This window comes from Limulus polyphemus, unplaced genomic scaffold, assembly GCF_000517525.1.
Source record: "Limulus polyphemus unplaced genomic scaffold, Limulus_polyphemus-2.1.2 Scaffold1319, whole genome shotgun sequence".
NCBI classification, from domain to species: domain Eukaryota; kingdom Metazoa; phylum Arthropoda; class Merostomata; order Xiphosura; family Limulidae; genus Limulus; species Limulus polyphemus.
Genome location: NW_013666929.1, coordinates 117,403 through 131,763, shown reverse-complemented (window position 1 = coordinate 131,763; position 14,361 = coordinate 117,403). Strand labels below are relative to the sequence as shown.

At 33.2% G+C, this 14,361-nt stretch overlaps 1 protein-coding gene across 1 annotated transcript in view; it reads left to right on the top strand.

The window, feature by feature from the left end:
* LOC106463079 (ras-responsive element-binding protein 1-like) overlaps positions 1 to 13,736 on the top strand; it is a 29,742-nt gene extending 16,006 nt beyond the window's left edge. The window contains exons 2-4 of the mRNA XM_022390486.1: positions 2,380 to 2,595; positions 3,389 to 3,636; positions 4,446 to 13,736. Coding sequence (XP_022246194.1) covers positions 2,502 to 2,595; positions 3,389 to 3,636; positions 4,446 to 8,993 — 4,890 coding nt within the window. The 5' untranslated portion in view covers positions 2,380 to 2,501 and the 3' untranslated portion in view covers positions 8,994 to 13,736. The remainder of the gene's footprint in view (positions 1 to 2,379; positions 2,596 to 3,388; positions 3,637 to 4,445) is intronic.
* Positions 13,737 to 14,361: the final 625 nt, after the last annotated feature.

Here is a 14,361-nt window from a genome sequence, read left to right as displayed (position 1 = left end):
TTCTATTTTATCTCGTGTTAAGTAACTCTATACAGTCCACTAACTGTTTTTCGTAACTCTGTATTTCCTTATCAGTGTGATGTAGAGGTAGAGTATTAACCGAATAGCTACATGAAACTATTTTTAACTTATTTCATTTTTATGAGATAATTGATATAATCTAGAAGCCTGAAATACACGCTGAGAAGAGTCATTTTAAGCATCTGTTGCTGACTTCAATACGTGTAAAGACAATAAAGGTAATGTTAGCGTAAGTCATACTAGAATGTCACCTTTCTCAGATGTTGTAAAAGGTAGGTTTTTTTCTTTTGGGAAGTTAATGTCATATCAAATGTGAGATCTATGGGACTTCGTAAACCTTTTACAATCGCATTAAAAGAAGTTGACGCCAACTTGAAAAACTATCTTTTGAAATTTTCCAGGTCTGGCAATAATCTTTGAATTTTCTTCCATTTTTCAATATGAAATTGTGTATTTAGTCCAGAATTATATATCTATGAATCTGCTACCATTGTATATAATTGTATAATTTCTATTTGAATAAGTTTGTTGTTGCGCCACCTAGAGGATGTTACAGTTACTTTAACTTTGAGTTTTTGCGTAATACATTATGCATTTATATATTATGTTACATATGTAATAAGCTTGGGAACTGATTTTGTCATAAAGTTCTGATATTGATTATGTTCCTTTTTTTGAGGAATTTTTCATTTTTTATTATTTACCAGATAAAGGTTATTAGGTTTACTATCGAAAGCAAACAGCCATTAAGAGATCCAAGTATTCGAGCGCAATCTTAACAAAATGCCAATGAACCTAGAGCGCCCTTATTTTCCAGCTCTTGACGCTTACTTTTATGCTGATCAGTAACTTCAAAAGGACGATTGAAACATCAAAGGAGGCTTTTAAGAAAGTTCTAGTGATGCCTCTAATTAACGTTTTTTCATCCTCAGATCACACTACAGCATAGTTTATAGTAATAAAATTTCCACTAGTAACAAAGTAATTCTTGTGATATCTAGGATTTAAAGGGTTTCTGAATTTATTCGGCTGTAACTTTGAATGACTGTCGAAAGTTCTTGCGATTTCAGTAGGATCCAAGATGGCTTCTATCCCAATGTTTCTACGGCTTCACAATACTTTGATTCTTTTCCGTTCAGTGATGTTAAGTGTAATGGATAACAGTGGACACTGCAGGCTGTTTGTGCATGCATGATGTCGACTAAATCTTTTTCTCAGAATTTATCTTTCACATATCTCACTAGGGCCTGTCACTTCTAAGTCTTCATCAATAAGGTGTTTTCTTCCAATCCTTGTACGTGTACACTTAGAATGTACTGAATATATTGATTTTTACATTGTCAGGCTCTTTTATATGTATTTGAAAATAAGGTAAATTATTATAATTTAAAATTTCTTTCTTATTAATCAAGATTGAAAAATGTGATTATTTTAACATCCATTTTATGAGGCGAGAAATTGTCCAGTCTTGTCTGTTTTCGTTATACTGTATATTTAGTTATATAATTATGAGAGTAGCAATTATTAATGAAATGTTTTTATTGTAAAACTGTAATAAGTAAATTGATCTCTAGAGCAGGTTCCTGAGATATTAAAATTGATCAAGATACTTCAATACTTCATTTTATCTATTTTATGTTTGAAGAGACATATTACTAACAGGAAACATCATAAAAATTATTGTAGAAGTAAATATCACTACATTTAACTTTAAGCTCGTTCAAATTCTAATTTAATTCATTATTTCCAAGGCCAAACTTTTGCAGTTTTGTATTTTCCAAGTTACTCATCATAGGATAGTTCATTAAGAGGAGACCTACTTTTTTAAACTAATCATTATTTTGTAACACTTAGTAGATGTAATGAAACCAGTGGCGATGAAACAAGGTACTTACTATATGTAATGAAACCCCTGACGATGAAACAAGATACTTAGTAGATGTAATGAAACCACTGGCGACCAAACAAGATACCTAGTAGATGTAATGAAACCACTAGCAATGAAACAAGATACTTAGTAAATGTAATGAAACCGCTGGCGATGAAACAAGATACTTAGTAGATGTAATGAAACCACTGGTGATAAAACAAGATACTTAGTAGATGTAATGAAACCACTGGTGATAAAACAAGATACTTAGTTAAATACGAAAAGTATTTCCAACAAATCTTAAAACTCAAAGTGTGATTCATAAAACTTTCCATTAACTAGGTAACGTTTTTCAATACAAGACCATTAATGTTTAAGCGAAAGTTTAATACAACTTATGCATATAAGTTATTTATTTGAATTAACTATAAAAATGTGTACTCTTATTAAAAACGGTCTGCTCTAAATGTCCTTGTATCATTTTTCAGATTCATCACAAGAAAAGTCATTCCATGAATCTAAACAAATCTGTGATATTTCAAAGGACCATTTGCCTCAAACTTTTCAAAATACTGATGATCTTCAGCAGCATCCTTATTATGGAGAAACAATGAGCAATATGAAACAACCAGAACCACAAAATCAGGATGCATTGTCAGTCAGTCAACAGCTAAAAAAGAAAGGTCCCAAATTACGAAGCACTGGTATGTTGTTTTATTATTACTTGGAGTATTTGTGTATGTATTTGTCTTTTGTATAATTAATTGTTTGAATTTATACAAAACATTAATGATATGTTAAAAAGGAAGTCCACATAATGGATATAATAGGTGATTATTTCAATTAAAGACTAAAGTTCAGGTGCTAATTCAAATTCTAAGAGCAGTCACAACTATTAGTAATAAGTTGATAATTTTATCGGTCGTACAAAATGTTTACGACTGACAGGATCATTATACAACAAGTAAGAAACTAACATCTGCCAATTTCTAAAGAACAACTAATTTTTTTTGGTGTGGGGGCAATCATTACTTAATTACATCTTTGTTGTTATTCAATTAAGAAAGAAAGATGGAAGTCATTGAAAGTCAATTTTTAGGTGTATTTATGCAAAAAAAACAGCTATTTGGCGTGAAAAAATGCGTATTTTAAAAATATTTTGATTGTTGTTGTTTGTTTGTTATTAAGCACAAAGCTACACAAGGGGCTATCTGTGCTCTGCCCACCACGGGTATCGAAACCCGGTTTCTAGGAGTATGAATCGGCAGACATACCACTGTGCCACTGGGGGGCAAATATTCTGAACTATTGAAACCTAATTATATATTATACAAATCGCATTGGTCAATAAATACTTGAAATTTATTTATGTAAAAGGCCATTTCTAAAAAAAAATTTTATTCAGTATTCAGATGAAAGTATTTTGATTAGTTTGCATTATTTAAAAAACAATGACCTATTTCAGTTTTAGTTTTCTGTATTTTTATCGTTTATCAGAAATTGCAGAAGAAATTGAAATGGTAGATCCAGTGTCGACAGAGAAAATTGAAATGGAGGATCCAGATAAAAATGGCGAAAATAAGATTGATAAGTTGAAGACAACTACTAAAAAGAAAAACAAGGCTGCTGAGAATAAAGGCATTCCAATGGAAGAAACAAACGATTCTTCTCAGATAGTAGAAGAAGACGGAAAGGAAATGCACTTCACAGAAGAAGAAGAAGAACTGGAAAATGCTGACGGAAAGGTATTTTCATTAAATTGATATTTATGTGTTTTGTAAGTCTGAAATGATCGAAAGGTTATATAATTCATTTAAGTTCAAAGCATATTATGATAACTACAAAAATAAGGCCTAAAGAAATGCAGTAGGAAAGACAACACGTTATACTGTGGGGAACTATAAGATGTAGGACCGATAGGCAGGGATACACAGTCTACTAGATTTAACTTCATTTTCCTTCTCACAACTGGGTGCAGACAATGAAAGTTGGCGTAGATGTGAGACGGTGTGGGCTTGAGCACTCACTTTTTTTTGTAACAGATTGAGCATACGAATTGAGGTTAAATCTTGTTGACGGTCCTACTTCTTTAGCTACCTCAAAACCCAAGAAACATTCTACAATTCCCCCACACTATATTTTGTATCTTGGTGCACTTGTTTGTGTTGTCCTACCTGCTGCATGTCTTTAGGTCTGATTTTTTTATTGTTAACATAACTACGATCATCATTGCAATACTATTCCCTGAACTTTAAACTGTGGGTACGTTATAAGAGTGACAGTCAGTGCCTTAGCGTGTATGGAGAGTGATAAGGTGCTGCTGACTGCCTGCTTTCACTGTAGCCAGTAGCTTTGCAGTACTCCTTCCTGATAATCAAAAATGTATTAAGTTGCTTTTGTTTTACTACTTTATTTTTAAAAGCAGTATTTCTATTTTGTGACTGTTTTTTATTAAATTAATATTTGAAAGAATGAAAAATTAAGCCTCATTAGAATGAATATAGGCTTGTTTTACTTTTTGGTGACTGAAATATGTTTGGATTTTTTTTTTCAGGACACACTTGAAGAATCGCCACAGCAAGAGGGCCCCTACTCATGCCCACTGTGTGGTGAGATGTTTAACTCTTCTCCTGCATTCACAATACACATTCGTCAACATAATCCTAATGATAACAGCAGGACCTGTCGTTTATGTGGCAAAATTCTCAGCTCCACTAGTTCTTTAGATCGACATATGCTTGTGCATTCTGGAGAACGCCCATTCAAGTGTAAAATTTGTTATATGGGTTTTACCACAAATGGAAACATGCATCGCCACATGCGAACCCATGGTACCCCTGAAGACAATCAGGAAAGCTCAAAAACTCTAAAGGAACCAAAGCCTAAACCCACATTGAAGCGGAAACTTTCTGGGACTCACTTTTCCTCTGGTCCAATTTCTCTTGTGAAAAAATCAGACTTAGGCTTAGATAATGAAACTATAAATGCACTCAAAAACAATTCATATGATAGTTCTGACTGTGGAAAACGTTTTAATGAAAAACATGAGTTCAAAAGTCACATGAAAACACATCATTATAATCCACGTAAATACGACGAGGGTAACGTTAACATAAAGAGCCAAGCAACTTACAAACAACCGTGTTTTCTCAATCAGGAAAAAGTAAAAGAATGTGAGTTGCAAAATACTTTAGTTCCATCTTACATAGGTTTTCAGGATTTGACATTTGTTGATTTTTCTTTGGATAAATTTTCATTAATTGCAAAGACTTATTGTGAACGAAACAAGAGACATCCGAGTAGTGCCTTTCACAATTTTGAGTGTTCAGAATGTAACAAAGGATTTCCTTGTGGAAGTGCCCTTCGACTCCACAAAATGAATCATAATGAAAAAATTACAACCTATTGCCCAAGCTGTCAAAGTGACTTTCAGTCTCCACTTTCTCTTAAGTTACATCAATTAAGACATAAAGGAGCCGAAAATTGTTTTGAAGAACAACATCAAACAAGAAAAGATAGGGGTTTGTTAAATCTTGAGTCAAAACAATTAGAACCTAGAAAACAAGATTTTCTTGCTTTATTAGAATTGCAGACCATGGGAGAAGAGGTTGCGCTCAAACCAGCACCAAATCGTGAAACGCGAGAAGGAAACTTTGAGAATCCTTCATATTTCATTCATGGAAAACCTAAAGAGGAAGTGATAAAAGGAACAGCAACTGAATCTGTGGGAGATTTTGCTGATATCCAATCAATTTTGTGTGTGACATCAAAGGCTCCTTTGGTGTCCAATGTTCGATCCTCTCCGGTAGCTGCTTCACCTGGTTCACCACCTCAAGTAGCCACTAGCGTTTCACCTGAACCTCTTCTCTTATCTGACACAGACACGGTTCTTCCTATCTTGTCACCAAAAACTGACCATGCTGATTCCAGAGAAGAGTTAGAAAATAACAATGAATCTGAAACTGAAGCTCAATCTAATGAAAATGGAGAGCTCCCTTGTGAACATTGCGATTTTTCCTTCAAAAGTGCAAATGCTCTAAAAAGACACAAGAGGTGCCACTCTCAAGGTTGTACAACATATTCCTGCTCTCTGTGTTCTTACACTAGTTTAGACAAAAGTACTCTGATCCGTCACCTTCGAACCCATAATGGAGAAAGACCATTCCAGTGTGGTATATGCAAATATGCCTTCACCACTAAGGCAAATTGTGAACGTCACGTCAGGAAACGTCATAAGAAAGTGAATAAGATGGAGATCCGAAGTGCTATGCAATACAATCCTAATATGGCTGAATTAAAATCACCCAAAGAAATTAACACGAAGATGAGTGATTCAGAAACAGTGTGTAAGTACTGTAGTGTAGATTTTAAGTTCAACCGTGTCCTTAGACATCACTTGAGATCCCTACACAACAGCTGTAGTCGAAAACCGTTTTGCTGCACCGTCTGCCGTTTGGGTTTTTCAACAAAAAATAACTGCATTAGGCATGTCTTGAAGCAACACCCAGAGAAGAAGGGAAGACTTGATGAGGTAGTGTCGGCAAATGTTACAAGTGACATGTCTGACCAGGAATCCATTCAATTATCAGACAAAAGTCCACAGAAGGAAGATTGTAGCCACCTATCACATGAGTCTCAGTCTGAAATAGATAAACCTTTAAACCTAACCCTGCAGCCAGATCCTATTTCTCAGACACAGAGTAGAACAGTAAGTACAGACCTCAGCAGCATTGATGATGTTGTCACAGCTGCTAACAGTCTCGTCATATTATCAAGCATGACACCACCACAAGAAGAACCCTTGAATTTAGCTTTACAAGCATTAGATCTTAGCCTGAAAACAAATCAAAAACTGGAAACTCCAAAAAGAACAAAATCAAATAGCATTTTTACCTCCATAATACCTAGTCCACAAAAGTTCCATGTTTCACCTTCTCTTTTATCTGAATCTAAGATTCAGACAGTGGATAGAATTCAGAGGTTGCCTAAAACAGCTGCTTCTCCTCAAGGCATGGTTCCTTTATCAATAAAAACATTAGTAGGATCTGGAATGCTGAGCCAAAAAGATGTCTACATGACCTTTAAGATGGTGAATGATAAGTTGGCTCCACGTAACCAAAGGTCCTTTATTTGTATCTATTGCTCTGCTGGTTTTACTTTAAAATCAAACATGGAACGTCACATTAAAAGAAAACACCCTGAATATGCACGACCCACAAGAAGTAGAAACTTCATTCCCAATTTAACCCCATCGGTGCAAAAACCTAGTGCACCTACTCTTTCTAGTAAGACAAGAGCTGCTCTTCGAGTTCTTGTTCTTGGAAATAAAGCCCATGATTTGTCTAGTAGCCAGCAGGAAAACTGTCAAGAAGACTTTCCAGTGAACACCAATGATACGTCTATTGGAAGTGAGGGTCAAGGACAAGAACTCAACTTAACCATGTCTGAAGAATCTCATCATTCCACTTCTTTTAAAACAGATAGCGTTAACAACGAAAGGGATGACTTTAATGGTAATAATTCAAACTTGAGTAACGCTGATTATAATAAAACAAATGCGGACGATTCAGAGACTTCTGCAGATTTGGCTAGTGTTTCTGCTCTTATTGATACTGCCAATTCTCAAGCATTTCACCAATATTTAATGGATGTTCGAACAGACGAAAAACAATCGTGCAACAGTTTTGACTCCAACAAAGAAAAGCCACACATAGAAGAACAGAATGTCTCGGAAGAAGAGACCACACCATCTACTAGTACTAACACTGTTTCTAAGAAGAAAAGCTACTATGTAGATTCCCCAAACAGTGTTTCATGTCCGTTTTGTTCCCGCAAGTTTCCTTGGACAAGTTCTCTACGTCGACACATTTTAACGCATACCGGACAAAAACCCTTTAAATGCCCTCGATGTCCAATTTGGTTCACTACAAAGTCAAATTGTGAGAGACACTTACTCCGTAAACATGGTCGTAACAGTGAGATTCATTCACGAAGTGTTCCTGAAAGACCATTTAAGTGCAATATTTGTCCTAGTAGCACCTTTTCTACGCCAGGAAATTTACGAAAACATTATTATCTAAAACACTGGACGAAAAAAGGCGGAATTCTCAGTTCTCACTATTCAGACTCAGAATTGATTAACCATGAACGTTACGAAGATCATTCCGATGCTATTGAAGTATATGAAGACGAAGAAGGAGATTCAATTAATCACAGTGAAAGAGAAACAGATGATTGTTCTGATCCAGATTCTAAACTTCATAAAAACTTGAATGGTATGCACTGTCAGTGTTGTGATAAAACTTTCCCTTCCCGTAAAGACCTTGAAGTCCACACTGGACAACATTTGGATCTACCTTACAAATGTCATCTTTGTGAGAATTCTTATGGCAAAAGACAAGGATGCCTTGATCATCTACGACTAACTCATAACTCTGAATACCAGTTGTTAATAAACAAGGGAGCTTTGGAACAGCAAGCTTCAGAACAAGGCGGTACGATACCCTCTTCAGTAGACATAAACACTGTAAATAACAATGAAGATGAAGAAACTGATTTGAAAAATAAACAAATGGGATACATTCAACGAAAAGTTATTTGTGCTTTTTGTTTACGTCGTTTTTGGTCGACAGAAGACTTAAGACGTCATATGAGAACGCATTCAGGTGAAAGGCCCTTTGCTTGTGACATCTGCCACCGGAAGTTCTCTCTAAAACATAGCATGACTCGACATCGTCGGAAACATCAAGGTCAAGGCTCCTTGTCTCTTCACGACAGCACAGATGAAGACTGCCCATCACTGAACTTAAGTTTCAGATCTAGATCAAAATTACGAAAAAATCCAAGTCAAAATTCCTTACTGTATTTATTGCCCCAATCCAAAGGTTTGGGTTACTCTTCAAAATGGAACAGTAACACAGTTTCAGAGGTACAGCAAGTATCATCTGTTAAAAATAAAAATTCTCAAGAAGTTTGCAGAGGAACGGATGATGAGAATGCTTTAATCCAAAATCTCTTAGGAATTCATGATTCGACAGTCATTGACCAGATGCTTGATTCTGCCGATTCTGCTGCTAAACTTCTCGGTGTTCAAGAAATATGACACACTGGTTCTGTTAACATCCTCATGATTATGGTGTAGAAAATAAAGTCAACGTATGACATACCGATTCTGTTAACATCCTCATGATTATAGTGTAGAATATAAAGTTAACGTTTTTATACTCACGATATCAAAACTGAATATTGTTTTAAATGGCATCGTAACGGCGTCAAGGAAAGTTATGTGAGGACTATGCAGTGGTTTAATAACCAAATGTTGCATGTGAATTTTAAATGTCATCGTAACGGCGTCAAGGAAAGTTATGTGAGGACTATGCAGTGGTTTAATAACCAAATGTTGCATGTGAATTTTAAATGTCATCGTAACGGCGTCAAGGAAAGTTATGTGAGGACTATGCAGTGGTTTAATAACCAAGTATTGCATGTGAATTTTATGTTTGGCTATACAATCACTTACATTCTTCTCGTCAAGCTATGTAAAAGTTCCTTGTATGTTAAGAAGCCTCTGTTTCTCAGGAAGAATTGTGATGCAGTCGCAGAGTTAATTTTGAGTTGACAATTTCGTGCTAATTATTATATTCATGTTCATCTATTTATGCGCAGGTTCATTTGAAAAATCATCATTGGTACAGAGTGGTTGGGTTGGACCAATTGTTGTTTGCCCTATATTTAATATTGATATTTGTATAACGTATAGATTTAGAGTAGTTATAATTATTTCTTTTAATTTGGTTTGTGACTGTACTGCTGAAAATAGTATAAATAACTGTTTCACGGCGTATACATTTGTAAAGGATCACGCATAAAGTATTGGAAACGAGTAAAGTATCACATATAAAGCATCGAGAACGAGTAAAGGATCACATATAAAGTATCGAGAACGAGTAAAGTATCACATATAAAGTATCGAGAACGAGTAAAGTATCACATATAAAGTATCGAGAGCGAGTGAAGGATCACATATAAAGTATCGAGAACGAGTAAAGTATCACATATAAAGTATTGAAAACGAGTAAAGTATCATGTATAAAGTATTGAGAACGAGTAAAGGATCACGTATAAAGTATCGAGAACGAGTAAATGATCACGTATAAAGTATTTAGAACGAGTAAAGTATCACATATAAAGTATTGAAAACGAGTAAAGTATTACGTAAAAGTATTGAAAATGAGTAAAGTATCACGTATAAAGTATCGAGAACGAGTAAAGTATCACATATAAAGTATCGAGAACGAGTAAAGTATCACATATAAAGTATTGAAAACGAGTAAAGTATCACGTATAAAGTATCGAGAACGAGTAAAGTATCACATGTAAAGTATTGAAAACGAGTAAAGTATCACGTATAAAGTATTGAAAACGAGTAAAGTATCACATATAAAGTATTGAAAACGAGTAAAGTATCACATATAAAGTATTGAAAACGAGTAAAGTATCACATATAAAGTATTGAGAACGAGTAAAGGATCACGTATAAAGTATCGAGAACGAGTAAATGATCACGTATAAAGTATTTAGAACGAGTAAATGATCACGTATAAAGTATTTAGAACGAGTAAATGATCACGTATAAAGTATTTAGAACGAGTAAATGATCACGTATAAAGTATTTAGAACGAGTAAAGTATCACATATAAAGTATCACGTATAAAGTATTGAGAACGAGTAAAGTATCACATATAAAGTATCACGTATAAAGTATTTAGAACGAGTAAATGATCACGTATAAAGTATTTAGAACGACTGATAATTATACTCGCAGTATGTACATTTCGAAGTGTTTACAAATCTGATAAAGAAATAATGAAAGAAAATGGTAAGAGGTAAGAAATACCACTAAGAAAATAGATATTAATAATTCTATTATATGTAAATATAGAATCATTCCAGTGGCGAAAATGCCAAAGTGATACTTCATTTACGATACTGTTTTTATTATACACTATCATAAAGTCATAGCACGTTGCAAAAAATATACTTTTTTTTGACATTATAGTTGAGTAATAGTGTAGAAAAATAAATCACATTTTGCTATATATATATTTATCTAGAATAATAGCAGTCCAACAATTTTCAGGGATAAACAGTGTATGGTATCGAGTTCCAAAGTTAACGCTGTTTCTATTGTCTCAAAGTGGTATATCATCCAGAGTGAGTCATAGAGACATGCTTATTAAGTGACCAGATTTAAAGTGAATGTATTGTGCTACGTCAACTGTCTCTGTGTACCAGCTTAATGACTGTGACACATGACTCAGTATTACATAAAAACTAATAAAATACTTCTCAAAGAGTTATCTATGCTCATAAAAAAATTTAATTCCATAACATTCCGTCAAAGTAAAAACAAAGAACTTCTAATGTTTTGTTAAAACTGCTCGTACTGTAGTTATATGATTTAACCTTCTTGAGCTTTTTTAAACTTTATATGGTTGACTTTATAAAGGATTAAATATATATTATTCGTATAAATTATTATTTTAAAGAACAAAATGTATATTGCAGGACATTAGTTTAAAGCCAGATTCTGTGTGCTTTTAGATGCCGTCCAAATGTTTGATTGGTTTTCAGTAGTGAATTAATCACTCGTAATGTTCGAGCGGTTACTTCATAATAGCTATGACTATTTAACGTTAATGAACATTTAGCAGTTTTGTGATAACTTCAGTAATATTAGGTGTAACCAATTTTTAGTTTCACTTATATATTATGCACTGTCTTTATATAGGTATTTAATTTCAAAATGTAATGCTCTAAGCTAGGACATGAAAATAAATATTCTGTATCCTGAAAAGATTTTAAAGGGAGAAACAATATAATTTTAAAATAAATAAATAATAAGAAGAAATACTTCACTATATATATCTGTGTGTGTGTGTACATGCTTTCAGGTGACAATCATATCTTTTTTGGGTATTTCTTGTGTTTAGAATTTAAAATCATATATCTACTATGCAGACTTCTCATTGAGCTGTCATGGTCATAAACTAAATATTTCTGAAATTTCAAAGAGACCATGATTTTTAATTTTTTTAGAATTTAAAATACACGTCTTTTTATATTAAAAATAAAAGGGATTGTATGGTTTTTTTTCAAATGTGAATTCAGATGGAATTTGTTAGCAATTTATTTAAAAAGTCGTTTTAAAACTGATTTTTATTTATTGTTAAATAATGATATTATAATGGCCAAGTACCATAAATATACAAGATTTCTAACATTGTTGGTCTTAGCAAGGTTGATGTTTTCATTTGCCATCATGCTTGTAGATTTATTTTTGGAATCAGATTGCTGTTGATCAATATTTGTGGATGATATTCTCTGTAGTTTATGACTATATGGAAATTATATATTTCTCATTCCATCTGTTCATCATTATCAGTTTTAAACTTGACGTCATATTATTATGATGTTGTGATTTTAGTATTAGCTTATAGTCGGAAGATGGGTACTGTACAGGAATATACAGATTTGTGTATTCTAAGTTATTGATAACGATTCTACTGTTTAAAACAGGGGATTGCTGCAGTAAAACGTAGAACAGTTAAACTATTAATAGACTAGTTAGTGCCTTAGTGATTGCAAGATCTTTAAGAAGAAAATTAGCATCATTAATTGTAATCGTTTTTGTACTCGCTCTTTCTTTTTCGCATACCGTCCACCGTATCTTTTAAATTATCTTTCAAGAACTATTTTCGGTTGGGTGTATAAACAAGCCTTGTTTCTTTTTTCAAAGTAGAAAAACATTTTGTGCCTTCGTTTATTCTATGTAAGGTTTCGAAAACAGTTGTTCTTCAACTTTATGATAATATAAAATGTATGGAGTTACTCCTATCGAATGAACCTGAAATACTAAAAAGTAAAACATTATATTTGGCAATTGCATTTTAAAAATCTTGGTGAAACTCTTAAAGTTTGTCATATTTCAAAATAAAATATCATTGAAAGATGGGTTCTTCACGCTTTTCTTTATAGTGAATCTTTTAGATAGACAGAACTGCTTTTTTTTCATAATTTACAATGCAAAGAAAGTGATTAAAACATACAGTTGGGATTTAAATCGCTATTTCCAGTTTATAAAAATTTAGGTAATACGGAGAACTCACCAACTTTTTAGATAAAATGAGTAACAGAGGTTTAAATTGTTATCGCACTACATTTCATCTCTAGAGTTGAAAACTTCTCGCGTAGGGTTGAAATGTTGAAGCTGTTTTTATGTCATTTAAAAGAAAGTAGTAACGGCTCTTTTTCTTAGTAGCTTTAGACAGTTTCAAACTAAATACGAACTAAAACTGTTATTACCGTTTCTAACTCGTTGCTGACATAATTCGCTTGAATATGTTGCTTATTTTTTAGTATCAACTTATAAAATATATTTTATGAATGTTAATATGCCAAGTTTCCATTAATATCAACGAACTAATAAAGTTGCATTTGTGAATATAAGATTTTTACACAAGATATGAATCTACAGATTAAAGTAGCACTAGTTTGTTTTTCTGGAGTAACAGGAAGTCGTCGTATTTGTTATATACTAAGAGAAGCTAGTCGAAAGATCTCGACCTGTCTTGACTATTTTAGTGTGTTTAATAACCCCAATACCTGAGCAATACCCATAGTTAAATGGAAAATGTCAATTTCTTTGATTGAATTCAAACTACTGTATTTGTAGAATTATGCCATGACATGCCTTCGAAATGTCCAGTTATCAAATGACCATTTGAACTTAATTGTATATTTGTGACTGATTATGCACTCTAATAAAATCGATTTTCACCAATAAGTTTTATCTTTTTCTTGCAATAGTTTGTAAGTTACGATGACTAAGTACATATTAATACAAGTAACAACTAGGTCTCATGCATCAAAAATAATTGCATTTTTCTACGGCTAAAATCATATTATCAGCAATGATTAACTAATACTAAAACTAAAGTTCATGCATTACTATTTACAATTATAAACCATAGCTACGGCTCAGAATGGAATTAAACAAGTTAGAGACTCAGTAGACGCTATATGTAGAGATGGCCACAGTACTCAATAGGCATAATACAAATATGCATGCTAAAGAATCAACAATGACAGAGAGTTTTACTTTAAAATATGGTTGTCACTAACTTTCATTTATTTTCTACCCAACAAACCCAAAAATAAGGCAAGAAACATTGCTAAGATACCAAACCAGAAAGTGATCAACCCATCAAATTGTTCATCTTTCTTCTTTTTGTTTCAGTAGAGAAAACTCTACAACTACTTTATCAATAACGTTAGTTTAAACCTAAATCCACTCTATGCGTTTTTGGGCAGTGCACGATGTCATCGCTTGGTCGTAGTAATTTAAAAAATCATAATTATAGTGTAAACGATGTTATCCTTACCCCTTGATGTTTGCTTTTGTACAGAAA